This window comes from Chamaea fasciata, unplaced genomic scaffold (assembly GCF_029207755.1).
Source record: "Chamaea fasciata isolate MVZ Bird 193981 ecotype frontalis unplaced genomic scaffold, bChaFas1.0.hap1 SCAF_14, whole genome shotgun sequence".
NCBI classification, from domain to species: domain Eukaryota; kingdom Metazoa; phylum Chordata; class Aves; order Passeriformes; family Sylviidae; genus Chamaea; species Chamaea fasciata.
Window position 1 is genome coordinate 19,055,601 of NW_027094099.1, and position 27,978 is coordinate 19,083,578.

At 46.1% G+C, this 27,978-nt stretch overlaps 2 protein-coding genes across 3 annotated transcripts in view; both read left to right on the forward strand.

Moving 5' to 3' along the window:
• The window catches only part of IQCH (IQ motif containing H), a 63,379-nt gene extending 42,765 nt beyond the window's left edge, over positions 1-20,614 (forward strand). Inside the window, exons 17-23 of the mRNA XM_066196649.1 lie at positions 6,162-6,282; positions 7,240-7,526; positions 12,844-13,011; positions 15,326-15,451; positions 15,979-16,040; positions 17,649-17,757; positions 19,008-20,614. Coding sequence (XP_066052746.1) covers positions 6,162-6,282; positions 7,240-7,526; positions 12,844-13,011; positions 15,326-15,451; positions 15,979-16,040; positions 17,649-17,757; positions 19,008-19,109 — 975 coding nt within the window. The 3' untranslated portion in view covers positions 19,110-20,614. The remainder of the gene's footprint in view (positions 1-6,161; positions 6,283-7,239; positions 7,527-12,843; positions 13,012-15,325; positions 15,452-15,978; positions 16,041-17,648; positions 17,758-19,007) is intronic.
• Positions 20,615-23,589: 2,975 nt separating this feature from the next.
• On the forward strand, positions 23,590-26,837 carry CUNH15orf61 (chromosome unknown C15orf61 homolog). 2 transcript variants are annotated; one of them, XM_066196515.1, is made up of 3 exons: positions 23,590-23,931; positions 26,165-26,309; positions 26,406-26,837. In XM_066196515.1, exons 1-2 carry the CDS (start codon positions 23,592-23,594, stop codon positions 26,290-26,292), a joined length of 468 nt encoding a protein of 155 aa, XP_066052612.1. In that variant the 5' UTR covers positions 23,590-23,591; the 3' UTR covers positions 26,293-26,309; positions 26,406-26,837. The 2 variants fall into 2 exon arrangements, with proteins under 2 accessions (XP_066052612.1, XP_066052611.1); XM_066196514.1 differs by having other exon boundaries at positions 23,590-23,918.
• Positions 26,838-27,978: the final 1,141 nt, after the last annotated feature.

A 27,978-nucleotide genomic window follows, 5' to 3' on the forward strand; every position in this document is an offset into this window, starting at 1 on the left:
GTCTACCGCCAGCGTGCTGTTCCTACCTTTTATTTTATTCGAAAAATGCACAGATCTCGCAGTCTGGAACCACTATACCTTCCAGCCATTAGCTCTCACTAATTCATAGCATTATTGTGCTAAGATTGTAGGAGTTGTAATTGTTGTGGTATCAGTGCTGTTAATTACCGGAGTAAACAGTTGAAATGGTGCCAAGGTCTATTGTACAAGGCAGAGGAAAAGGAGGTTTAAATGTTACTTCCACCATCTGGGGACTGGAGGAGAGGCAAATGCTAGAAAACAGCAGTGAGGCAATATCAGAACTTCAGCTCCAGGGTTTTGAGGCCATATGGATCCAGAATATTTTGAATCAATTGAATTTAAGTGCCAGTTTGTAGCAATAACAGTGGGGAAGGAGAGGATAAAGCAAGAGCACTAAAGAAATCTGAAATGCCTTAATGTCGGTGCAGCCAATAAAATGCCTGCTTGGATTATTTTAAAAATGTTTGTTTTGCTAAAATCCAAAAAGTAACACATAGGCAACTCTGGGAATAAAAGGAGTTTAAGTGTGTGTTGTTTGTGAAAAACAATGCAGGTTTTGTCTGACAATTCCTCTAGCATTACAGCAATTTCCATAAAATTCCTGGGAAGTGACTGTGGGTTTTCTGTGGAAGGTTTGTTTTTTTTTTTCTTTCTGAAACCACATTTTTGGAATTCATTAGAATATTTTGTTTGGAGATACAAACCAGAAAGGAGAGCAAGCCGCGGAAGTGTAGTAAATTTATAGAGGTTGAAACAGAGAAAGCTCAATTAATTGGGAAAATAATTTTCATCTGAGGACATCAGAATTGTTTGTGCACTTGCAGAAATCTCAGTGAAATACAGGAAAATGCACTTGCAGAAATCTCACTGAAATACAGGAAAATGCACTTGCAGAAATCTCTCTAAAATACAGGAAAATTGCTTCAAATATTCCTGATCTCATTTGCTGAGAATTAACATCCCAGTGTCCTGAACTTACAAGTGCTGCCTTTGAAATAAATACATGATTATTGTTTTGAAGAGAGATTTTTGAAGATCGTGAAGATCAATTATATCTTCTTTGCTCTGAAGGAGGATGTGGGGAACCTTGACCATGCAGGATGCACCTTACAAAAGACACAATTTGGAATCTTTATTTGGATTAGAAAGCAAACTAACTAATAAAATAATCCTAATCCTAAATTAACATTCAGTGGGTAAACAAGCAGAATTCTTTGAGGAGTTCGCAGCACTTTGAGGATCCTTTTTCTGGCTGATTTTTGGCAGCACAGATTCGATCTTTGATTTTTCCCTGCATAGGATTGTTCTCCGAGCAGGGATCTGGCAGCAAATTGCTGCTGCCAGCTTCGGAGTGTTTGCAGGAAATAGGAAGGATCTCTCTTCCTAAACAATCCTGGTTTATTTATTTTTTATTGGTCTGTTAGCAGATGTTGAAGTAGTTCAGGGCACAGTGTAAACATGTGCTTTTCAATGGATGGTAAATAGGAAAGTGCACAATGAAAGGAGCAGTTGGGAGGGGGGTTTGGAGCAGGGCACAGGGGGGGTTTTGTGGGGGGGTTTTTTTGTGTGTCTCTGGTTGAATTTAGAATTAAAAGAAGTGCTTGATCTTTCTGTGCCCAAACCCTCAGCTTGCGGAGCGGCAGCGCCAGCCCGGCCGGAGAACCGTGGCCCCATGTGGTGTGAAAAAAGGAACAGCACTTGAAGGGCTGGAGGTTTGAAAGGGAACTCAGCTCCTTGTTCTGGGAGTCTGGGAAGGGGCTGTTTGGGGGGTTTATTGAAGCGTGGCAGATGTGCCTCAGCCCCACAAAAACCCCCTCGAGTGGGAGCAATCCCGGCCCCGTGTCCGGCTCGGAGCGAGGATGAGCCCAGGGAAGAGCAGGATTTCTGGGCTCTGTGTTCAGCGTCCCACTCAATGCCAGGCAGCTGAAATGGGCCATTAGCTATCAGGGAAAATTGTCTTTGCGCCTTTCAGCAGATGGAGCAAATATTTTACAAAGCAATTTTACATAGGAAAAACATTTGTGTGAGGCGGTAATGACGGCTGTTTGCCATGATGGGGCCCGAGCTCGGAACATGCTTTTCCTGCTCTGGGGAAGGCAAAATTGGCACTTCTTTAATTTTAAAATTTGCCAGTTACCAGTGAAAAGCCCGGGCTTTAAATCAGGTGGCAAACTTTGAGTAGATAGAGGGTGCTCAGTGTGTTGCTTCCACAGCCATTCCTGGTTTTACAGATCTCTCCGTTTATTCTGTGCACCGTGGTACATTGTGCTTCTGGCCAGGGTGAACCTATCTGAATCAGGAAGAGAAAAAGTGTCCAATCAGTTTAATTTGCAAAATAGGAAATAATGGCAGTTATTTGGGCAGCAGTCACTGGCTCCTTGCATGGTTGCTGGTGTCACTGACAACATCAGAACGAGCTGGGCTGGACCAATTCCCATCCAGGCTGGAATAAGTTAGCCCAGCTCCAGTGATCACAAGAGAAAGGATGTACTTTTAAATGGTAGGACTGTCATTGTGCCATCCAAGTGGCATAAATTGCCACAGCTCCATTGACTGCAGCACTCGTGGTACTTTGCATTGCTCAGGAGCTCTCTGCTGATTTTATTCCTCTCTGGCCCACTCAGCTTTACTTATTTGGAGTTCCTTTCTTCACCCTATTTGCTTGCAAGGTCTAAATAATTTCCGTTCCATCTGGTTTTTAGCTAAAAAGCCCTGGCTGTTAGGCATCCTGCACTGCAGCCTCTTTCTTTCCCCAGATCTTTCTTCCTCTTTCTATTTCTTCTTCCTATTTATTTATTTCTCTTCTCAACAGGCTTCTCTTTGCTGACTGCTCTGTCTCCAGCAGATTTCCTACCACTGCCTTCAACATCTGCCATGTTTGGTCCTAATTTTTTTGTTGCAGCTGGCTAAGAAAACCTTTCAAAATTCATCTTGCAGAAGGGTGAGAAATTAAATTATTTCTCATTTAGTGGGAAAAAGCTGTAATTTTTTTGGTTTTGGTGCTCCTTCATTGTTATATGTAGGTGCAAAACCAATTTGGAGAGATGTAAACAATATTTGGGCTGCCCATTTTTACTGCTACTAGGAAACATCAGCTGCAAGATTTGAGCAAATTCTCCCTGTTTTTGTTGAGCCTTTGGTCCTGGATTGTTCTGGGCCACATCAAGAGATAAAACATTGGTAGGCTCTGCTGGAGATACTGTCCAATTTAAATGAAATTAGCCAGCTGAGCACTGATCCTTTTAAAAGGTTTGACTTCATGAGTGAATGTTGGATGCAGGCTTGAATTTGCCTACTAAAACTCCCTATAATCAGGATTATTGCCTTTTTAGAGCTTACAGTTGCAAAAAAAAAACCAAAAGCAAACCCTCCAAGCAGAATTCCAGGTGCTGATCCTTAAAGGGTGAACACCCTGATTGCCCAGGCATTGTTCAAAGCACTGCCACGTTGGCTTGGAGCTCAGGGGAAAGTGTGTCAGATTTTCTGGAATTGATTATTTGTTTAAAATCCTGATTTGTTTCTGTCAGACAGGTTTGGTGCTCACATCCTTCACACTCTCCAGTGCTGTGGCTGCCCCTGCATCCCTGGAAGTGTCCTAGGTTGGAACCTGGGATACTGAAAGGTGTCCCTGCCCATGGAAGAAGTGGAATGGGATGGGATTTAAATTCCCTCCCAACCCAAACCATTCCAGGACTCCATGATTTATCATTCTCAAGCAGCCACACCTTAGATGAGCAAGAAGAACTTTCAAAAGGCAGAGGGAAAAGTCCCATGGAAGTTCTGCCTGATCTTGCAGCCGGGTTAGGGAGGTTTCTTCCCCAGCCACGGGGGCTCCTCCAGCTCTGTGTGAAAGGAGAACCAGCTGGGAATTGTTGCACTGGAAAGTTGTGTCCCAGTTTAATTGCTACTTACACAGCACTCCCAAATGCCTCCACATCCAGCTGAGATTCCTGTTTTTTTGTTGTTTTTTTTTTCCTCCCTGTTATTTATCAAAATCTTTCAGGCAGCCACTGCACACCTCTTGCTTTTGTTTGCTTTTATATTTCTGTTTAAATCGCTCCACAGCCACAGTCAGCAGGTCTCAGGGATGAGGTGGGAGTGACAGAGGTGTTGCTGGATGCACTGCCAGCTGTGAGCTGATTTGTGGGGCAGCAGTTCCAGTCCATCCATCATGGCTCGCATCCTCTCTCCAAAGCCACGGCGATTTTCATGAGCCACCTCAGCCTGTGCCTTGTTGGCTCAGCAGTAATTCAGCACAAACACAAACCCACACAAGGCCAATGGATGTTTGCTCACTGCTCTGCTCTTTCAGTCAGCTGAGCCATCCAAAACCGAAATTCCTCCTTCAGATCCCGAGGAAATGAGCAGGGTAAAGAGCTGAAGTTGGGTAAAATCTGAGCTTGGAGCTCATGTTTTATGTGCTCCTTTGTTTTTGGGTAAATTCTGGGCTTGGAGCTCATGTTTTATGTGCTCCTTTGTTTTTGAGTAAATTCTGGGCTTGGATTTCACCGTTTTATGTGCTCCTTTGTTTTTGGGTAACTTCTGAGCTTGGAGCTCATGTTTTATGTGCTCCTTTGTTTTTGCTTAGTGTATCTATCCACTGACTAAAACCATTTTTAACCTCTTTTCTGGTGACATTTTTTAAGTCAGGAACATCCTTTTCTCCGTATTATATGATAGGAGCCCACATATCCCATATCAGCATCACCATTTAAGCACCTCAATATTTTTAAGGTATTTATTCCCCTCAATTCCATGTGAGGCAGGGACAGCAATTGTCCTCCTTTTCATGGCTGGGAAAATCCCTTTCCTGAAGCCTCCAGGTGGCTGCAGCCAGGAGCAGGGTTTATCCAGCTCTCCTGCATGCAGAGTTAATCCCAGATTCCCCAGTTGTCCAGAGAAGCTGTGGCTGCCCCGTCCCTGGAGATGTCCAAGGCTGGACGGGGCTTGGAGCAGCCTGGGATAGTGGGAGGTGTCCCTGCCCATGGAACTGGATGGGATTTAAGTTCCCTTCCCACCCAAAGCATCCAGTGATTCTAATCCTTGCTCCATCCTCCTCGTTCTGCTAGGCAAATCACAGTGAAGTCATTTTGAATTTGCATTTTTGGTTGCTTTACATCACGTGCTCCGTGACAAAGCCCATCTCTACAAACTCACTGCTCCGGAAAAACAGCTTTAATTTTTTTTTCTTTTATTTTTTTTTATTTGCTCTTCTTCTTAGCTGTCAGCCATAAGGTTTCCTCATGTTCCTCCAGAGCCTGAGATGAAGTGATTGTGGCTGAGGACGTTGGCAGGATCAGAGGAGGGCTGGTCATTGCTGCAGCACGGGGTGCTGAGGAGAGGGGATGGAAAACAGAGGAAAGAGCCCCAGGGGAGCAGGGGGAGGCTCATGAAGCAGCAAGAAAAGGAGCCTGAAGCAATCCAGTCAGGGTCCTTGCACTTTATATGCTCCTGTTCATCTGGGACTTTGGGGAGCAGTAAAAGCAGAGCAGTTACTTGCTGTATTTAATGGGGCTGGGCTGTGTGTGTGATAATAAAGAATTTAAAACTAGGAAAAAAAGCTGCTTGAGCTGTGGAGTGACTAATCAAATTCCACCAAAGACACAGGCACTTGGGAGTTTGTTGCAGATATTTTACAGATTTAAAAGGGTATCTCCTGCTTTAGAAATGCTTTTTGCTTGATTATTCCAATTTTTTTTTTCCTAGCTAAAGGGTATTTGGGTTGATAGTAGAGCTTAAACATAGAAGCAGTAGAACTATTGCTGGCATAAGTGACTATTTCAATATGCTGCTTCAAAATACAAGCAATGTACAAGTTATTGACTGCTGCTATTGATCCCAAAGCAGTTACCAAGTACCAGGCATTTTCAGATGCCAGATCCAATTATTGATATAAATTATAATGCAAGAGATGCGGTGCTGAGTGGGGGGGATTGGCTTTTAGAGAAGGACAGTTTGCAGGAGGAGGGAAGAAGACCAAGTAGAAAAATTAAAAAAGGCTTCCTGACTGTGGGTAAACAGTAACCACATTTTTTTTTTCTTTTTTTTGCCTGTTGGAGGCCTGGTTTTTAATCACCCCACAAGCAGTTTTCATTTCTGTAGTAAAATTGCTTGTGGTTCTATTTAATTTGTTTCTGCAGGAGCTAGCTTTGGTGAAGATCTCCCAGGAGCTGCCGGGCCTTTTAGCACAGCACGTACAGCCAGTCAATGAGAAACGATTCCCTACATGGGAAAAATTCCTCCAAACATTTCTTACTCAAGGTAAATAAGACTGCAAAGTCGCTGGGAAGTGTTAGAAGGAGTAATTATGCCATATTGTCTGCCATATTCTTGTTAGTCTTGGGCCCATTTAAATATTTATCTCCTTTTATTTCTCCATTATGCTTCAAATGTTCGTTTGCCAATGAATTATAGGCCACTGTTCTGTCATTCGTTTGTCCTATCCGAGCTTTTAATCCATATCAATCCTGGATTCTGAATGCACAAGCATCAGTTCATTAATCCTTGGGTGCTCCACCAAAGGGGGGAAAGGTTTTGGGGAATTCCAGCACGTGAGGTAAATGTGAGAATATTTAATGCACAGATTTCTTTATGGATTTCTTTATGGAAGAGACAAGGATGACTCAAAGCCTCGAAGGTATTTTTCTTTTTAAATAATGCCACTTAACGCATCTAGTACTGATTTTATTACATAGCAGTTTATGCCAGCAAATTGTGTCGTGGCATTATAGGCAACAAAAAGGCAAATCCAGAATGCCAAGCATTTCTCCTGGTGATTTTCCTATGGAAAACCGTGCTGGAAGTTGTTATTTCCATGCCAAATTCCTCTTGTGGATGGATGCCACAGGCAGACTCTTATCTAAGACCATTATATGGATGGGAGTCTCCAAGATGAGCTCGCAGCAGGAGTTACCATCCCCCAAATCCCAACACTGCATTTCCCAGCTGTTCTGGGCCTGGTGTTGAGCTGGATTCACTCCTGCTACCCCAGAGCCCATTTCACCTGTGGGATTTATCCACTTGGGAAGTGGGACTAAAAAGTCACTAATTAAACTCCTTTCTCCTCCAAGAGATCCACGATCCTGGCTCTGCTGCTCCCCTTGCTCTGATTGATTTGCTGTTTCTCCAATCCCCCCTGGAACTGGTGGCTCCATCCTGTGCACTCTGAAGGGCAGCCCTTGTGGATTTGATTCCAAGATAATTCCTTCCGAATTCCAGGTGGGGTGATCGAAGCCTTCCCCTTCTCGGCCAGCGTCACCAACGTGACGGTGGATCTGCTGATAGAGCCAACGGGGGAGGTGACTCTGGTGTCATCTGGCGATCAGCTCCACGCTGAGGGGCCCCTCAGATCTTCAGGCACCACCATCCCACAGCGTTCCGTGGATCCAGAGGTCCTCAAAGTTCTCTGCTTGAAAATTGGGGAGGCCTGTAAATCCAAAGGAGTGCTCGGCTACTTCTCCGTGGACTTTGTGGCTTTCACCCATCCCCAAACGAGGGAGCAGCAGGTGAGTGGGGCAGGTCTGTTACCTCACCCTGTCCCCCCTGAGACTGACAAATTCCAGCTCCAAAAACTATCAGGGGAAAGCTTTGTCCTTTGGAACAAACAATTTCCAAACTCTGGGGCATGTGAGCTGAAGATATTCTAACAGCATCAAATGCAGACCTGCTGCATCTCCTTGGTTTTTCACTCTCCTGGCATTGTTTTCTGCTGGAATCTTCACTTAGTGTTTAGGATGTGTTTGGCTGTAAAAGGGAACATCCCTGGATTTTAGGACTCTGGGGAACTGGGGAACTTGCAGGTTTTTGGTAACTGACAGCACTGTAGGGTGGCTGTGGTGAACCAGAGAATCAGGATAATCATGGGAATCATGGAATGGTTTGGGTAGGACGGAACCTTAAAAACAATCTCATTCCAACCCCTCATTCTAACACCTTCCACTATCCCAGGTTTCTCCAAACTCCCTCCAACTTGGCCTTGGACACATCCAGGGGCAGCCACAGCTTGTCTGTGCCAGGGCCTCACCCTCACAGTAGTTTGTGACCTCTACAATTCAAACCTCAGTTATATTGGACTCCCAAAAAAGATGTACACAGGCACTGTAATCAGAACTCTGGCTAAGCCATACTGGACAAGTTCCATGGGAAGTTGCTGTAAAAAGATTAATGGATGACATTCTCACCCGTGGAAGTCCGGGGGAGTTTTGCCAATTGCTCCACTCAAGCCAGGAGGTCACTGAAATGCAGGAATGCTTCCTGGATTATTAAGGTTGTGACATTTCCTGGCACAAACAAGGACAAATGAAATCATTTAGTGGTTCTTGTGGCTCCTTAGAATTCCTCTCTTGGTTTTCTTCCCTTATTCCCAGCTGATTTTTACCTTAACATTTCCTCTGTTTATCAGCATGTACCACAACTTTAACATTATTTAAGCCCAGGATTTCAAATTTAACTGGATGTGGAGGCAATTAATGAGGCCATCTGTCTTGGGAGAGAGAGACATCACACAAAGGCTCGTGTTCTGCTTTTTTTGGCAAACAAGAAACCCTATCAGAGCCTTGGAACATTTGCTCACTCGTTTCACAAGTGTCCACTCGAATGCAGTAGGTGGGAGGCTCAGATGAATTTCCTGGAAGTACAGGATACTCAGGAGTTCTTTCCGAGTGTGTTTTATAGAAAATGTTGATCTTTGGAGCACTAGGAGAAAAGGATGGATGAGGAACAATGTGTGTTGTCACACAGCTCAGGGGGAAGACAGAGATCCAAGGGGCAGGGAAAGCTGGGACTCCACAAAATTCCCTGTTTGCCTCAGGAATCTCTTCCCATCTCAGTTACACCTGTGCCCTGATCCTGGGGGGCAGGGAGACGGAGATGCCGTTTTCAGTGTGTGGGGGAGGAAGTGGAGAAGCACAATTTGGAGTGAATCACTTCTGATTTCCCACTTTATTTTCCACGATGATCATTCCAAGCAAAGCCTTGGCCGGTGCTGACTGTCAGATCCCAGCTGGGAGCTGCACCCACATAAATCCACCGGGTTGAGTGGGAACATTTAAACACATCGACTTATTTTCATTATAATTTGGAGAAGCAGCATCCCAAGCCACCTTTTCCACAAGTCTGATGGCTTTTGCACAGCCCCAGCCTTTCCCAGCAGCGGTGAAGGAACACTGGATAAACTGCAGGGATTGGACAATTCCCACAGCATCCAGACACAACACAACTCATTTTTAATGCGCTGTGTTCCAACAAGAGCCGCGGCGTTGCCATCAGCCACCTCCCAACCCTATATCCAGCGGGACAGAGGAGTTGCAGAGCCCTGCAATTGAAGTTTTTGGGCGAGCCCCAGCCCATGCCAGCAGCTGCCACGAGATGGCAGCCGGCTGAGAGCCACCAGCGCCGCCCCAATCCATCCCCGTGCGCCTTTTAAAAGTCAGAAAAGCCACTCTCTTCCCGACGCCCCGGCTGCATGAATATTTTACTAATTGACGTTTTTACAGTATCGCTCAAGCGCTTCTTTAAAAATAGCACGGGTGCTCTTCACAATAACATCCGTCCATACCAGCTGCGGATAGAACAGTTAAACGGGAGAGAGCCGAGCTGTAATTTAGTAACTCTTTAAGAATTTATGTTTCCTTCCCTTCTCAAGTTTACATTCTGAAGCTGAAGCGGTTTTATGGAAGCTGTAAAGAATTCCAGCATAATTGTGACTTTATTCACTGGGGGTGTCTTCACCACCAAGCGCCGGCTCCGAAGCTGCGTGTGCCAAAGGAGAATCCCCTGGAAGCAAATATTTCCTTGGATAAACAGCCAGCAAGTCTTGCAGGGTGTATTTCTAACTCCATTTTTTGTCCATTGGTGGGATTCTGGAGAGTCCTAATCTGTTCTCTGCTTAGCTTGACCTAAAACCAGTCTTAAATCTAACTAAAATCTTAACTACTGCTTCTACCTCCTACCTTTGAAAATCAAATATCAAGTCTAGGCTGTTCTGTTCCAGTTTACTTTCTGAACATAAATTCTGAAACGTTTCAGATGAAAACTCCTTGTGTTCTGCTGATTTTCCAAGCAATCCTGTCAGGATTTGATACCCCCAATCAGAAATGTGTACAATTACATCTGTGCCCTTATTGTACATGCTCAGAAAATGGGGATGGGCTCAATAATAGCTGTTTGTTAATCTGTAGGATTTTATTATTCTTTACTTAAACTTCACCTTTGCACAGATCATCTCCTAAGAGTTCCTGATTTACTGGAGGAGATGATTTATCTGGTCAGACCCCTCACTCAGGCCCCCTGTTCTCCCATTTCTGTAGCAGCACAAAGGGGATTTAAAGGACATTTTTGTGTTTCCATGGCAAAAGGGAATCCCCTGCTAGGACGAAGCTGGAAAATCTTGTGCCATCTGATCCTTCTTCCTTCCTCCCCCACGTTAGGGATGTTCTGGGACACATCCAGGGCAGGAGGGGACATGGCCACAATCGAAGTGTTCTCAGAGAGTCCTGAGCCAGGAAAACAATCCTTGGGGGTGATCCCAGCTGGCACCAAGGAGTGACCATTTGGCTGCTCTCTATTCCAACAGGGGTGGTTCAGCCCCAGGCTCAGGGATGAAAGGAGGTGGACAGGTGGCTTCCAGCCATGTTTGCCTTCCTCCTATTCCTCCTCCTTCTCCTCCTCCCCCTCCCCTCACCTTATATTGGAAAATGCAAAACATTACAATGATTTTGCCTAAGGAGCTTAAAGAGGTTTTGGAGCTCTCCTTTGTTAGAGCAGGGGAGGGATGGACACCTTCCTTCATCCCCCCTGTAGATCCAAACTCTTCATTCTGTAGGCAGCAGCAGAAATTGGGCTGAGATGATGAAACCACATCCAAAAATTATTGAATCCCCTCTGTATTCAAACAGAAGCTCCTTAAACCAGTATTTGGTCAATCTCATGATTGAAAAGCAATCAAAATTTGCTCTGCTAAAAGCTTTTTCTGTTCTTCCCTGCTCTCCCAGCCCCTTCCTTGGCCAAGCTGGAGCCATTCCCTGGAGCAGGGGATGCAGGAGAGCTCCTGTCCCTCCCAGAGCAGCTCCTGGCACTGGAGCCAGGCTGGCATGCTGGGGCTTTGTTCAGGTGATGTGGAATGGATCACACGAGTAATTAATGGGTTTTTCTCTACATCTGACATTAAAACAATGTCACTTGCACGTGTTTTCATTGTGGGCACTGACCAGGTGGGGTCTGGGGAGTAACTCTGTGTGAATCCCTGGCAGGGGGGAATGAATTTATCCACTGCTGATGGCTGCTGAGCTTTGCCAGGCTGCTTTTTAAATGTTTTAGCTGCTGTTAAATCCTCAGCTCGCTCCCTGCATGTTGCTCTGGGACTCACTTCAGTCACAGGGATGTTTTTCCTTAACCTTTTTCCTGGTCCCCCTTCAGTCCAGCTTGCCTCCTGCAGCTCTGTTTGTGCTCAGCAAAGCTTCAGGTGTGGATTTTGAGGTCAGGTGTAATATCAGGGTCTGGATTAAGAGCAAACCCTTCACTTGGAGCCAGTGACCAGCCCTCAGATACCCAAGATTTCCAGTCCCTGGTTTCCTCATGCAGCTCTGCCACTTCTTTCTGAGGGCAGAGTTTGAATTGAGAGTGTAAAACCCAGCTCAGACAAGGCCTAGGACATACTGACACAGATTTGTTGATAATATTTATCAAAATTAATGGAACACTCCCACAATATGAATAGTTTATAATTATTGTTTGGCTCGTTGAAAAGGTTAGCACACACTGCAAAAGGAGAAATGGACAGCAAAGTCCTTCCTGTCTTGCAGAAGTGATGATAAACAATAAATTATTGAAGAAAATTAAGTATTATAATTGGGGAACATTCCCCTATTACTAAGTAAAGCCAGCCATTAGCATCCAATTTGCATTTTAGACCGTGCAGCAGGAAATATTTAAGTTGACAAATAGGATATTTAATACAGCAACAGATACTTGGCAGTTAGATATTAACAACTGTTACTGGGGTGATTTATTCCCCATTATCCAAAGGGCATTACTCTGTGCATATGATTCTGAAATTGACTCCACTTTTCCAAGAGGCCTTGGCTGCCTGACCCCTTAATATCCTTATAATGAGTCCATTTACCATTCCAGGGCTGAGGCAAGTTGTTCACTGGGAGGTTTGTTTTAAGGGGTCCTGTGCAGGGCACAGCTTGGGGTGTGGGAACATTGCTCACTGGCAGGGCAGGCACAGGGATTTTTTTTTTTTTAAGAGGGGGAAAAACTCCTGGGAAAACCAGGCTGTGGTTGTTGGGGTGGAGGAGGCTTGCAGGAGCAATCCACAGAGCTTCCCTCGGCCTCATGAGTCCTCCCTGAAAGATTCTTTCTGAAGTTACAGAAGAGTTGTGGTTGTTCCTGTTTGGAAGTGGTTTGTGGAATCACGGAATCCCAGAATGGTTTGGGTGGGAAGGGACCCTAAAGTCCATCCAGTGCCACCTCTGCCGTGGCAGGGACAACTTCCACCATCCCAGGCTGCTCCAAGCCCATCCAGCCTGGCCTTGGGCACTTCTAGGGATCCAGGGGCAGCCACAGCTTCTCTGGAAAATCCATTCCAGGGTCTCTCCACCCTCCCAGCCAGGAATTCCTTCCTCACATCTTCATCACTGCCAACCCTGCTCCAGCACCAGGAAGCCACAAGCAGGAATGCCAACACACAAGACAAAAAGGAAAAAAAAAAAAAAAAAAAAAAAGCAGAGACGTTCCTTCACAATTGCTGAATTTTACTCTCCTTGCTGTTCTTCTTAATTTCTTTGAATTAAAATAACTGCCCCTCTTTGTTTTGAGTAGGTGTGGGCAACAGACCTTGAGCTTTGCTACAGTGACCAGCTGGCCCTGACTCAGCTCCTGATGTATGTGACAGATGGAAACCTGGATTGTGGCTCCAGCTGCCTGCAAGGACCTCTGGGATCAAAGGGAAGCAAAAGCCAACAGGTTCAGCACCAGGGCACAAAACCTGTAAGCACTGATGTGTTCCCAAATATAATCATTCATGGAACTACCAATGTTTTAAACTGCTGCTCTTGGATTTTACCAGGTTCATAAAGTCATGGGATAACAGCGCAGGAGGAGTTTAAGTGGAACAATCCTATCCCTGGGATGTCCCAGGCCAGGTTGGAAAGGGCTTGGAGCAGCCTGGGACAGCAGAAGGCATCCCTGCTCCTGGCAGGAGGTGGGATGGGATGAGCTTTCAGGTCCCTTCCCACCCAAATATTCTGGGATTCTATAAAATGGGAAGAAAGGTCTTTAGAAAAGTCAGCGTGAGAAGTGCGTGTCCGCGTACACACACATCTGGATAGAAAACAAAAGCTGTTTGCCATGTTTTGACAGAAGATTCACAGCTCCCTTTTTTCCATCCACAGAGGAGGGAATGTATCACCATTCCAAAAATGTCATGGAGCTGTAATTTAGAGGTTAACGAGCTCTTGATCCATTGTTCTCGTCAAGCAACCACTTTTAGTTGGAGAGAAATAAATTGGATCTGATTAGTCCCAGTAGTCCAAGTTCTAGAAATGAAAAGTAATCAAGTAGCAACTTTTTTTTTTCTTAATTAAAATTCTGTCAGAATTAACATAAATTGTCATCATATGCTTTATTTTTGATTCTTTCTGTATTTCTGAGATTTTTATCTCCTGAAGAGTTAACTGCAAGGCTGCAGTCTCCCAGGAAAAGAGAAAAAGAAACAGACCAAGAGACAAATGTTTTTACTGCACATGATCTGTAATGAATGATTAAGTAAAACACTTTGTATAAAATTATGATGTTAATAATGATTCTGTCCCTTTTAATTTATGAGATATCCTCCATGCTGGTAGGGTTGATTTTGATAAAACGGAGCAGCCCCGGAGTTAGTGCGAGGGTTTTATTTTTAGAACTCCCTTCTTTGAAAGAACAAATTTCCTAGATACTGCTGCTCCTGTAATTATGTACAAAACCAATCACTCATTATAGTTAGGATACATTATCTTCTAGACAGATGAGGCTAAATAAGCAACACATTAATAATTCATCCTGCAGTTCATTATGCATGTGTATGCATGCTTTGTAGCTGAAATAAGCACCTCATCAACCTGATGCCAACCCTTAAACAATAGTTCTGTGTTATTGCAGCCACATTCAAGTTTACGCTTGTTAAACTGCTGCTTGGATTATTTTATCAAGCATTCATTTATTTGTGGTCCCCCACTGCAGAGAAAGAGATTTTGGAAGCTCCTTTTTTAAGTTAATGACTTGAGCAATGGGTGTTATTAATTCTCAGAATATTATAAACATGATTAATTTTCAGGCAGAGATGTATTAGATCGGGATTTCAGCTATGTCAACTTAAATGAGTCAATGTCAAGAGAAATATCATTTTAGGGGAAATACTGGAAATTACAGGCTTTGATGTGCAGTGTCCCTGCTCCCAGGGAACAGTCCAGCATTAAAAAGAACACCAGGAAAGCCCTGGTTTGGAACAGCTCTGCTCAGAGCTCCTCGAAGCAACATCTCAGCTCTGGCCTGAGCGCTGGTGAGAGATTAAACTTGATCCAGCACCCACCTTTATCCAAGGGGGAGAGAGGGCAGGGTCAGGTTTTTATTTTTTGGGAATAAATCCCTCCCTGGGAGGGTGGGGCTCCCTGGCACAGGTACCCAGAGAAGCTGTGGCTGCCCCTGAATCCCTGGAATGTCCAAGGCCAGGTTGGATTCAGTGCTCTCACAGAGCCCAGTGACCACTGAAGCTGTGAAAACACCAAACTCTGGTTCGTAAAGAGCAATTCTGTGGGTCTCATCTGTCATCCAGGGGTTTATGGAAATGTCGGTGTCCAGCAGAGCCTGTGAGGAGCAGGAATTCCTCCAAATTCCTCCAAATAAAGTCTTACTCCACACTGAGTTCACTGGCCAAAAGCCATTTGTAGAATCGCAGAATCCCAGGATGGTTTGGGTTGGAAGGGAACTCTAATCTTATCCCACTTCACCCCCTGCCATGGGCAGGGACACCTTCCACCATCCCAGGCTGCTCCAAGCCCTGTCCAGCCTGGCCTTGGGCACTTCCAGGGATCCAGGGGCAGCCGCAGCTTCTCTGGAAAATCCATTCCAGGGCCTCCCCACACCCTCACAGGGAACAATTTCTTCCCAATATCCCACCTAACCTTACCCTCTATCAGTTTGAAGCCATTTCTTCATCTCCTGTCCCTCCACCCCTTGTGAAAAGTCAGTAATTCAGCATTTAGATGTCTGGTTCTGATCCAAACTGGTGTGAAAATGAGGAACCCTGGGTTGTTCTCTGCAGCCTGCCCCGAGCAGCCCCCGGTGTGCCGTGGCCAGCAGCCAGCTGAGGCATTCCAGCCTCTCAGGGATCTCCTACAACCTTCTCCTCCACGTGTGTCAAGCTCGTGGGGTTGGATTTGACCTCCAGGTATGAACGGGAGTGGTGAGAAAATGTGATCTTTGTTCTGCAGAACTTTTGTTTGTAAGTTCTTTTATGATAAAACCACTTCTAGCAACGTCAGTCCTAAATCGTGGAGTTGTTAGGGTTGAAAATGTCTTTTAAGATCATCCAGCTGTCAATCCACCACCCCCGTGTTCACCCCTAAACCATGTCCTCAAGTGCCACATACACCTGTTTTTCTCTCAATTTGTGTGTAAGACTTTCAGGGGTTAACCTGCTTCTTGCTTAAAATAATTGTGTAAGGAGATCATTTTAAAGATACTTCTGACCACCTTTCACTGCTTTGAAACCCAAATATTTGCTGTGGAATAGACTCTGCTGTATTTACTGTATTCTCTACAATAAGAGCAAGAATCTGTTTAAACTCAGCAATAATTCCTTACACACAATTCTAAACCAGCCCTTCTTAGTTCGGGTGTGTACTTACTGTAACACATTTATTACAATTACCACTCTTTTAGCAATAAGTAAAGCGATTTTGTCTTAATTAACAGGAAAAACAAGGAACAGTTTTCGTGTTGTATGAAGACCAGAAGCGTCAAAGCCTGGGAATGATGTGAGTGTGGAGTGTCCCTAACCCAGGGTGACAAAGAGCCCTGCCAAAGGCCAGGGAGGGAATGAACAGCCTTGAGCACCTGTCCATCACCTCCTGCTCACAGAAGTGCCCTGACTGCTCCCAAGGTTGGCCTTTGGGAGGGTTTTAGGTTGGTTTTAAGCATTTCAGTCATAAAAGAAGGGCAGGAACGTGCTGAGCCCAAGGGCTGGTGGCACTCCAGGCTCAGGAGCTGCTGGAATTGCCTTCAGGAGAGCTGCATTCCCTGTCAGGAGCAATCTCTCCCTTGGATTAGCACAGGCTTACTCCTCCAGGCAACATTATTAAAAACCTGACTTCCACCAGGCAGAGGAGGGTGGAAGTTTAATGCCTTTTTATATTGTTCTTGCCCAAGTTTCCTGCCAAAATAGGATGTAATAAGTGAGGAGCTGAAGCGTTCTGCTCTCAGCCTGCTCTGTATTCCTTTGATGCCGCAGCTATTTCATTAATGACCTGGATAACAAAACAGCTTCTTCGAGTGCTGGATGTGCCTGCAAGTGTTGTGGAGGGCAGGAATAGAATTCAAAATGATCCCCACAAATTGAAGGAACAATATGAGAAATAGAATTAGCTTTGGTTGGATCCAGGTGGAAGAAATTACATTCAGAGAGCAGTAATGAACATGAGGAACAGGGAGGTTTTGGAAACAGGATCTGTGACTCAAACAATGTCGTGATCCTGTGGAAAAAGGTTAACAGTGTATCCTGGGAGATGCTGGAAGAAATCCTGCTGTTCTGTGAGAGGGAGGCAATGAAAATGTTTAGAGCTCTGGAGAGCATGACTGGCATGGAGAGCATACAGAGGAGAGGGAGGGCAGAAATGGGATCTAATAACGATCTCCCAGCACAGAAAAAGCCTCTGCAGGAAGGAAAAATCTAAATTTTTGGTCATAGGATAAGAAGAAACAAACTCAACTTGCAGCAAAGAGGATTCCTGTTGTCTGCCATCACATTTTCAGTGCAATTTCATGGCCTTAATTGGGAAATATTTTCAAGATTGTAGGACTTGGAGCTTATGAAGTAACTGAAATACCTGAAACATCTCTGAGAATTACCCTTTTTATTCCATCAGAGATCTGCAGTCAGTTCCAGAAAACGAGGCGCATTTATCCTCAGTGTAATTCCCTGTTCCATAAGGTGTGGAGGGTCTGTATGGACCACTGGGAAACCAAAGCCTCAAAAGCTGCAACCATCTGAGGAATGTTGATCCTGCTGAAATTTCTTTCCCATTTTTAGGCTGAAGCAACAGTTTTTCCCAACTAACGTGGGTGTTCCAAGTGTTGTGCTGCCTCAGTCCTACCTCAGCCGTCACCTTTTACTTGGAGTAGCTGAAACCTCTCTGCTTACTTCTGCTAAGTTGATTAATAAAAATTATTTATTGCACAAATCCTTCCCGTTGACAAGTTAAAATGGAGCCTCATCTTTCATATCTCCCTGAAGATTTTCACCTTGTGAGATTGAAAATCCTCATTAAATTCCAGCACCAGGCAGGCACAAATGAGAGAGGGCCGATTGTTTTTAAGCATGTGAAGGGAATCATTGGTAAACTCATTTGTTTGGATATCATTAACAGAACAATTGGAGAGGATCTCCAGGGGGTCCTCCTGACCTTTGCTCGCAATCTCTTCATCATCCATCAAGAAATATCAGCACCTAATATGCAAGGCGAGACCAATTTTAAGGTGAGGTGTTAATTAACTAACGATCCTGGTTAATTTCGGTACAAGGCCTGCAAATACCTCATGCTGGATCATAAACAAGTGCTAAACCATTCCTTTTTTATCACTGGCTCTGTGTGGTTTACAGTGTCTGGGTCAGTGTAGTCGGTCTCCCACGGAACCCGTTAGTTAAATTTAAGTTTGAAACTTTTTTGCTTTGAAAAGACACATCCCTGAGCGTGAAATTATCTGTAATCTAATGCTCCTGAGTGTCCTTTGGAAGAGCAAAGGAGCTGTTGGCACTGCCTCACACGGTTCTGTCACAATTGCCTGCTTTATTTTAAAGGGACGCCATCAAGGCAAGAATCTTAAATTAGAAACAAATTTCTCAGTTGATAATAACTGCTTGGATTATTAACACTGATTTCTTTTAAGCAGGCACCCACTAATCCCTTCCTTCCCATCCCTCACCCCAAATGGATTTTGTCCTCAGTTTTCTCTGCTCTGTGAGTGTCCCCATCCCTGGGTGGGGAAGGAGGAGGACAAAGCCCAGGGGCTGCTCACCCTGGGGAGGTTCCCTCACCTCGGTGCCGCCGGAGCCAGGAAAGCAATCAGGAATCCAACCCCGTGCCCTGGAACGAGCCCTCCTCACAAAGCTGCCTTTTGATTCCAGAGAATTGCTCAGCTTTCCACAGGGACTTCTTTTGCTGAGCTGCATCACCTTTAACTTTATAAAAACTTCCCAAGCTCCTGTCTGTGTGTGCTTTGTGAAAGGTGAACGCTGTGTTGGATTTGTATCTTCAGTCACGTCACATAATTTATAGCAGATTCTTTCCGCCCTGACTAGATTTTTTCAAGTGGAGTGTGAAATGACAGATTTTGGGGAAGACATAATTAAATTTCAACATGTTACAGAAAAAACAACAACAACAACAACAACAAAATTCCCGTTTTTCAGTACGAGGGAATGAAAAGCAACCACTGAAGAAAATTATAAAAGAGAACTTTTTCTTCATTGTGAGCGAACATATGTGAAATAAAACACCTGTTAGTTAATTAGGAGTACAAATTGTACTTTTATTTACCTGGGACTTGTACATATTTACTAATAATTCCCCCAAATGTCCCCAAAGTAATATTAAATTTAATTGGTGCATCCTGTCCCGTGCAACCCTGTTACCTGTTCGAGGCAGGCACTGCCAGCTGTGCACCCTGGCTGCTGGATTCCATTATAATGCCCATTAAATAATTTGTATTCCTGGAATCTGTTACAGATGGCAATTCGAGATATTGAAGCAATTCTAGGAGTTACAGCAGAAAACAAACTGAGATTGGAAGAAGAACAACCTTGGGAAGCAGATGCTCTGGAAGAATAGTTAACAGAAAATGTTCAAGTGCCTCATTCCTTATGCTTCTGGAAATGCTTCCTCATCTGTAACAACAGGTTTGGTTTTCCTTCTGAGTTGCTGCATGAGGTGACATTAACGTGGACAGAAAATCTCCCTGAGTGCTGGCTGTGGCATTGGGAACATCCCACCTTTCTTGTTGGAAAGCACAGGATCATCCTAATGCTCCTCGTGTCCCTGTTGTCATTCCTGAAGTTCAGCGTGTGGGTTAAAAATCTCATCAGTGGGGTCATGCTGCCTTTGTCACTGACTCAGGGCAGGAGAAAAGAGCCCTGAGAGCCCAAATTCCCTTTCCAACAGGCTGTGAACACTGAAAGGCTCCTGGCAGGAAAGGAGGTGCAGGGTTAGAGCTGCCAGAGAGTCCAGAGACCTCCAGGATGAGCAGAGGGATGGAGCAGCTCTGCTGGGAGGAAAGGCTGGGATTGTTCAGCCTGGGCAGGAGAAGCTTTGGGGTGACCTCATGGTGGCCCTCAAGGGGCTACAGGGAGGATGGAGAGACACAGAAGGAGCTGGAGTGCCAGGACAAGCGGGAATGGCTTCAAACTGGAGGAGATTTGGGTTGGTTGAGATGTTAGGAAGGAATTCTTCCCTGTGAGGGTGAGGACACCCTGGAATGGATTTTTCCAGAGAAGCTGTGGCTGCCCCTGGATCCCTGGCAGTGTCCAAGGCCAGGCTGAACAGGGTTTGGAGCAGCCTGGGATGGTGGAAGGTGTCCCTGCCATGGCAGGAGTGGGATGAAATGAGATTTAAGGTCCCTCCCAACCCAAACTATGCCATGGTTCTTTTGCCTATAAATGCCTTAATTTAAACCCCACTCTATCAGTAATCCCACCACCCCACATTCCTCTGCAGAACCATCTCTGTTGTTATGGTGCTTTTTCGGTTCTCTAAAGACTTCTGCAGCAGTTCTTTCATGGTCATTTGCAAATTATCAAAAAGCTCAGCGACAGCACTAATTAATCAATAGAATTCTACTTGCCCTGTGATTCCCAGAATTCCATGACTTTTGCAGGTCTGTCCATCTGTATTTTGGATGCTGGTGACCCTTTTGGTCACCATTGCTGTGCAGTGTTGTCAAAGGACAAGGTTATATTTGTAAAATTATCTTTACCCATCAAATCTTTAAATATCCCAACAGACAACACATGCCACATTTTGCTCTGGAAGAGCAGATCTCATTGAATGGAGACTGTTATCCTTAGGAATGGCAAGTATTCTTGGGATTATTTCCCAAAAAAAGCTCAGGGAAAACCAGTTTTAACACAAATTAACCAAGCAGTTGCACGAGATCAGTTTTTCTGACAGCAAATCTTTGATCCCTCAGCATGAGACATTATTTTTGGTGGAGGGGTTTTTTTTTTCCCCTCTTCTACTTTGCTCACAGAATTAATTCAGTGCAGATGAAAACATTTACACGAATGCCGATTCCTGCTTCAAATAAAAAAAAAAAATCCACAGGAGAATTTTCAATTCCTGGGTTTTTTTTGCTGTTTTACATCAACGTAGTGTTGGGTTTGGATACCCACAGGGGTGGAAGTTATTCCCAAGGTGGAATTGAGCTGGTTTCCAAAGGGTTAAGGAGAAGGAAGCCTTGATCCAAGCCAGAACAACATAAGGTCTGAGAGGCTCATTAGTTCACTGGCACTTAATAGACTGCGGTGTCCTAGGAGGAAATGAAACCTGCACTTCCTTCTGGCTTTGTTCTACCCTCACAAAAGAAAACTGTACCTGTTTTTGCAGGAAACGAGTGACCTGAAAGTTCCCGTGGTGAGAGGGATTTCTCAGCATGTGCAAAGTGTGAAATGTATTTTGAAGGGGTGGGGGGGGGGGGAAAAAAAAAGTTTTTAATTACTACTAACACTTCCGAGCCTGGAGCTGATGGAAGGATTGAAACTGCTTTGCAGTCTCTCACATTCGGCTCCCATGCTGCTGGTGCCAAAAACGTGGGGTTTTTTTAGCAACGCCGCAGATTTAAAATGAAATTATACTATTGTTAAGAAGTCAGGAATATAATTCTGTTCACACTACTGGATTATTTATTCCCACTCATTAAAAGAGTAGCGGAGTTGGTGAAGTGTAGATTGAATTTCAGAACGTGAGCTGGATGGGAAGAAAACAGAACAAGTGTGAAGCAAAAGATTAAAGGTGGCCCAAGTGTGGCTTCTCATCAGAAACTTCCCCCCAAAAATGCCGGATTTGGGCAAAAAAACAGCTGCAGGGAGTGGAGGAATGCTCATGGAAGGAGGTGAGGGACAGCAGGTTTGGCAGCAACTGCAGAGGATGCAGACAATTAAAGGATTTGTGCTCCCCAGGAGTCAAGAGCTGGAAATGGAGACGTTTGTTTAACTGGCAGCACTTGGTGGATTTTGTTTCAGCAAGAATTTAGCGTTGCACAGACCACTTCAGGTCATTTCTCCTGAAAGAGCTACCTGGAGCTGACAGTACTGGAAACTGGGTCTCCTGTTTTAGGCAGTTGGGTTTAAAGCCCTGGATAAAAGGAAAGAAAAAAAGCTTTCAGCCCACATTTCCACATTTAGAATGGCAACTCTGAGCATTAAAAAAAAAAAAAAGGCAGTTTATCAACACAACCACTCCCAGATGTCTTCTGAAGTGAGATGTTCACCCTCCCTCTTTCCTGGAAGATCTCCAGTACCTCAAGATCAGGAGAATTTAACACCTCCCCTCTAGGTTAAGGTAATAAATCCCTGGATTTTTAAGGCTTTCCTTAAAAATTCCAATCAAATCCATTTAACAACGGGATACGGTAGGTCTGAGGCACCCCCTGTTACATTGTACAGATCCTCCGTATTTCATTTGAGACTGCAGATTTTGTTATGCTGATGAAGAACTCCAGTCACTGACAACCTTCATTAACGTAATTAATGGAATACAACAGCCTTGTGTCACTCTAAAGGTTCAATACTTTATTTCAACCCTTCACCACGGTACCAGATTCCAACTTTTCTATCCTCAGCCACTGTTATCACTACTAAAGAAAGGTACTAAAGCTAAACTATGTGCTCTATTAATTATAGGGAGGTGAACTTGAAGGGGAAATTCGTTGCTGGTGATGATTAATAATTACTTGTTCTACACACATGTAGTACAGTAAATAAACAGGGCATGTTGTTGGGTAGTAATTGATTAATTAGCATGTTCATGCTGGATAGCTCAATGGTCTAAGATTGCTGAGTTTGAGATATTGCTTGCAATTATTGAAAGAAAAAAAAAATCTGTTTCCATTTCTCAGTTTTCTGGACCTTCCCCCCCCCTCTCAAATAGAATGAAAAATGGTTGAAAACCTTAGCTTTTCCTTAGAAAAATAGAACACAGGCTGTGATTTTAAAATATTTCTTTGAAGGGATCTGACACTTGAAGATTTTTCGGGAGGTCTGCCAGGTAAACCCAGCGCAGCTGGATGCACTCACCTGAGCGCAGGTGACCCTGGCTGCTGCAGGTGCTCCCTCAGCATATGGGTGCCAAAAAACCCTTTCTAAAAACATGATTGTCCAGTTTTCTGTCATACTCGGGTGGCTCCAGCACAGCAGCCTCGGTGTGTCTGTCATGGAAACTCATGATGGGAAAAGCCCTCCAAGGTCATTGTCCAACCTGTGCCCGATGCCCACCCTGTCACCAGCCCAGAGCACCGAGTGCCACGTCCAGGAATTCCTCGGACACCTCCAGGGATGGGCACTCCAAAGCTCCCTGGGCAGCCCTTTCCGATGCCCGGCCGCCCTTTCTGTGAGGAAATTCCTGCTGGTGTCCAACCTGAGCCTCCCCTGGTGCAGCTTTACACCATGTCCTCCTCCTGTCCCTGTTCCCTGGGAGCAGGGCCCGATCCCCGGACATTCCCCCTGAGCCTCCTTTTCTCCAGGCTGAGCCCCTTTCCCAGCTCCCTCAGCCTCTCCTGGGGCTCCAGCTCAGTTCCCTTCCCTGGACATGCTCCAGAGCCCCTCAGTGTCCTTCCTGAACCGAGGGGCCCACACCCGGGGCCATTCCCTCTCCATTCCCCGGTGATTGCCGCTCCGTTCCTGGGCCCATTCCCTCTCCACTCCTGAGCGATTCCCGGCCCATTCCCGGCTCGCTGTCCTGCTCCGTTCCCAGCCCATTCCCTCTCCATTCCCGTGCTGTTCCCGGCTCGCTGTCCCGCTCCGTTCCCAGCCCATTCCTTCTCCATTCCCTCTCTATTCCCAGCTCGTTGTCCCGCTCCGTTCCCAGCCCATTCCCGGCCCGCCGTCCCGCTCCGTTCCCAGCCCGTTCCCGGCCCGCCGTCCCGCTCCGTTCCCAGCCCGTTCCCGGCCCGCCGTCCCGCTCCGTTCCCAGCCCGTTCCCGGCCCGCCGTCCCGCTCCGTTCCCAGCCCGTTCCCGGCCCGCCGTCCCGCTCGGCCCCGCTGGGTGCCCGCCCCCGGGCCGCGCAGGCGCGGTGCGGGCGCAGGCGCGGGGCCCCGCGGGATGCGGGCGCTGCTGCAGCGGCTGCACGGGGCGGCCGTGGCGCTGCTGCTGTGGCGGGGCCGCGCTCCTTCCCCGGCCCGTCCCGCCGCCTCCGAGGTGCTGAGCCAGCACCTGCGGCAGCGCCGCCTGCCCCACTGGACCTCGTTCTGCGTCAAGTACGGCGCGGTGCGCAACGACCAGTTCGGCCTCTCGCACTTCAACTGGCCCGTGGACGGCGCCAACTACCTGGTGCTGCGCACCGGCTGCTTCCCCTTCATCAAATACCACTGCTCCCGCGCCGCGCCGCAGGACCTGGCGCTGCAGGACGCCTTCTTCACCGCCCTCAAGGTGCTCAACGCCGGTGAGTCCGGCCCGGGGCGGCCTGAGGGGCAGCGAGAGCCGGGGGCGGCCTGAGGGGCAGCCGGAGCCGGCCTGAGGGGCAGCCGGAGCCGGCCTGAGGGGCAGCCGGAGCCGGCCTGAGGGGCAGCGAGAGCCGGCCTGAGGGGCAGCCGGAGCCGGCCTGAGGGGCAGCCGGAGCCGGCCTGAGGGGCAGCCGGAGCCGGCCTGAGGGGCAGCCGGAGCCGGCCTGAGGGGCAGCGAGAGCCGGCCTGAGGGGCAGCCGGAGCCGGCCTGAGGGGCAGCCGGAGCCGGCCTGAGGGGCAGCGAGGGCCGGCCTGAGGGGCAGCCGGAGCCGGCCTGAGGGGCAGCGAGAACCGGCCTGAGGGGCAGCCGGAGCCGGCCTGAGGGGCAGCGAGAGCCGGCCTGAGGGGCAGCCGGAGCCGGCCTGAGGGGCAGCCGGAGCCGGCCTGAGGGGCAGCCGGAGCCGGCCTGAGGGGCAGCCGGAGCCGGCCTGAGGGGCAGCCGGAGCCGGCCTGAGGGGCAGCCGGAGCCGGCCTGAGGGGCAGCGAGAGCCGGCCTGAGGGGCAGCCAGAGCCGGCCTGAGGGGCAGCCAGAGCCGGCCTGAGGGGCAGCGCTGAGGGGCCGGGACGGCGGCTCTGACCGAGCAGCTTTGCTCCGAACCTTCTCCGTCTTCTTTTCCTTCTCTCTCCCTCTCTCTTTCCTCCTCACCTTGTCCTCTCTTTCTCTCCTTTCCCCTCTGCTTTCCCCTCTCTTTCCCCTGTTCCTCTTCTCTCCTTTCCCCTCTCTTTCTCTCCTTTCCCCTCTCGTCCTCTCCTTTCCTCTCTCTTTCGCTCTTTTCCCTTCTCCTCCTCCTCCTCTTTCCCCCTCGTCCTTTCTCCTTCTCTTTCTCCCTCTCTCCCTTCCCCTCTCTCTGCTCTTCCTCTCTCCTTCTCCGGCCCAGGAATTCCCGAGCAGGGCAGGGGCAGAGCCGTAAATCGACCCTGGCGGGAGGGATTTCAGGGAGTTCGCGTTTCTCTGCCCCTTGTGACAGGCACAGATCAGATTTTGGTATTTAAGCGGCTCCTGCCTTTGGTCGGAGCATTTTCCAGCTGGAAATCCCCGTGCGATGGATGAACTTTTGTCCTCTAAGCAATTCTGAAGCGAAACTGTTTCAGGCAATGTCTGATGGTCCGGCTGCTTTGACCCTAATGTGCTGCTGGAATAGAAATCCTTACAATAAAAAGGTTTTTTCAGTACCTTATTAATATTAAATTAGCTAGAGTTAACTTCTGAAGTGTATTATTTCAAAACTTTGGCTGCAGAGTCAGTGCTTATTTGAATGCCAGCAGTGACGGTGCCATAACGTGTCATACATTATTCATTTCTGTATTAATTTTTAAAATTTTACTTTTCTTCACAAGTCTTCAGTGACTTTTTTTTTCCAAAACATGCCTGCTGGTCCTAATCTTCTGATCTTTCTGGAATGACACAGTGAGAAAATACAATCACAAAGATTAATTTCTTAATAGCACTTTTAAATCTGATTTCCCTTCACCCAGTCACACCTTTGTTTTTCACACAACTACCCTTCATGTTTCATATTTAAATGACTGGAAAACATGATGAAAAAGACAATTTATTTCCCTCAGAATCCTGCTTAAGCACTTAGCTTCAAACATGTTAAACTTGATGTTCCTGAGTTCAGGGCCTAAATCCACCTCTGCTTTTCCCTCTGTAATAAATAGAATATTGTCTGTAATACATAGATAAATTGGTAGGGCTAAAACATATCACTATATATATCTATGATATATATAACCCTGATCTGGTTTTCCTCAGAGCAGCTTCATGTTGGATTCACTGCCTGTATTTTTAATTTCTGCTCTGACATAAACTCCAGTAATTTAAGTGGGTGTACAAGGAGTTTGGGTTTAGTATTTGGACATATAAACACATATATATTTATATATTTAATCGGTAGAAATCATGTGTACATGGCAATGTTTCACTTCTTTTTTCACCTGTTTTTCTAATAATTCCTACATATTGCAGCTTCCTGCCTGGTGTCAACAGGAAAGGAGTTAAGCCCTGATTGCTGCATTTAAATAAAGATAAAATACTTCTGAGGCAGCTTTTCCAGGAGCAATTTCCCTCTCATTTCATTCTGGACTCATCGTTCTTCACTCTGAGTTTGCACTTTGGGTTTCCCTGGCTGGCTCTGTGTGTGTGTAAAATGTGTTTTTCTCTCTCCTCAGGCATCCCAACTCTACTGTATGGAATTGGCTCCTGGTTCTTTGCCCGTGTCACAGAGACCGTTCACACCAGCCACGGCCCAGTCACTGTTTATTTTCTCAATAAAGAAGATGAAGGAGCCATGTACTGACCACTGTCTGTCCTCTGGTGGGTTCTGTGCTGCAAATATCTGCTGCCTTTTGACTAAAAACAACAGGAAAACTCGGTTTTTACCCTGTGTTCTCATGCTCTGTGCTGTTTCAGGAAGCTGCGTGGACGTTTTGGTCGTGAGAGATTGATTTTTGCAGAGGTCTGTGAAGGTGAAGAATTGGAATTGCTGAGGGTATGTCTGGAAGTCAGCGGCTGGCGCTGCTGGACAAACTTGTGATCATTTAAAGAGATGCATTTGTCAACTTAGAGAAACTGAACTGTAGCCTGTGGGCAAGGAAACTGTGAGCGCGCTGACATTTTCAGAATGTCCCTGCAAAGATAAAAGCTGCTCAGGTGTAGATCTTGCCCAGATATTTCAGAATTAATTAATTGCCACAAGTGTAGCTGTGTCTGAATGGGCGCTGTGTGCTCACAAGCACCTGGAAGAATCTTTGGGGACAAAAAAAAAAAACCCACCCTAAAAGAAGTGCAAAGTGGCTGTATCACATTTCTTTAAATGATATTTAAATAAAATAAACAAAATACATTTGATGCTTGTATCTTTTGAAATTCTCGAGCTCCAGATGTGTGTTGCTGTTATTCTTTTGATTGCTTTATAGGTAAGTACAAAATCTGAGTGACTAGATCTAAGAAGATTTAGTCCCCTGTGCTAATTCACAAATTGCTAGTATTTTTAATTAATGAGGAGAATGAGAAGAATGCTACAAGAATATCTCAATTTTTGGATGCAAAATAACTGATTTGTCCAGTTGTAACCAAGCACAAATAGTGACAAAACTATTTCCTGTCAGTTGGAAACCTGAGAAAAAAAAAAAAAAATCAACTTTTGGGGAACTATTTGGATGGTGGAAATATGGAATTCATGGGAACAGGAAGACCTGTGCAGGATCTATTGCTGGTGCTGGGATTTGGTGCCAGCAGCTCATGCTGTCGGTTCCAAGTCCCACAGCTGGTGGTGGAAGTTGGTCGTTCCAGTTTTCAAGAGTCAAAAAATAAATGTAAAATGGGTGGGGCCGGCTTGAAGGGAAATCACTTCCCCTCAATAAATGATAATCAAGCTATGATTACAGTGTAATAATCATTTAAATACTTTTTAAACTTAATTCCAGATAATAGAAGTGTTCCCCACTCAATGAAGCAACACTGGACACTTCAATCAGAGAAGTGCTTGCACTGGTAAATTTTGGAGAACATCCCTGCCACAAGTTAAACGTCTCCAAGATGAAGAGGTGGCCTTACAGGAACCCTCGTTAATAAGAAAAATTGCAGCCAGCTTTTTTCTAGAGCTGATGCTCACTGCAGCCCATAAGTTTGAAGTCAAATACTGCTCATTCATTGCCACAGAGCTCATCAATACCTGGCTGTAAAGGCAACACGAGGTTGATCAAATGGTTTTTAATTACCAGGCCCTAAATACAGCTCTTCATTGGGAGCTGCCGCAGCTCCTCTCACTGCAGCTCGTTTGATTTCTGATAATGGGCACTGCTGACTTTGCTTACCTGTTTTCCAATAAATGCAGCCCCATCCAGTGATGGGCAGGGCTCCTTGGAGAACATCCCTGACAAACTGCCCTATTGATTGCTGCAATCCCGTGCTGCTCGCAGCATTAAACAGAGCCCCGATCTCTTGTTCAATGATCTCACTGTGTAACAATTAAGCAGATGTA

What these genes read in the sequence shown, in the direction of transcription:
- CUNH15orf61 (XM_066196514.1), top strand. Translation starts at nt 23,592, where the DNA reads ATGCGGGCGCTGCTGCAGCGGCTGCACGGGGCGGCCGTGGCGCTGCTG. An exon ending in CCTTCTTCACCGCCCTCAAG is followed by an intron (nt 23,919 to 26,164) that starts GTGCTCAACGCC and finishes CTCTCTCCTCAG; the next exon opens with GCATCCCAACTCTACTGTAT. An exon ending in TGACCACTGTCTGTCCTCTG is followed by an intron (nt 26,310 to 26,405) that starts GTGGGTTCTGTG and finishes GTGCTGTTTCAG; the next exon opens with GAAGCTGCGTGGACGTTTTG.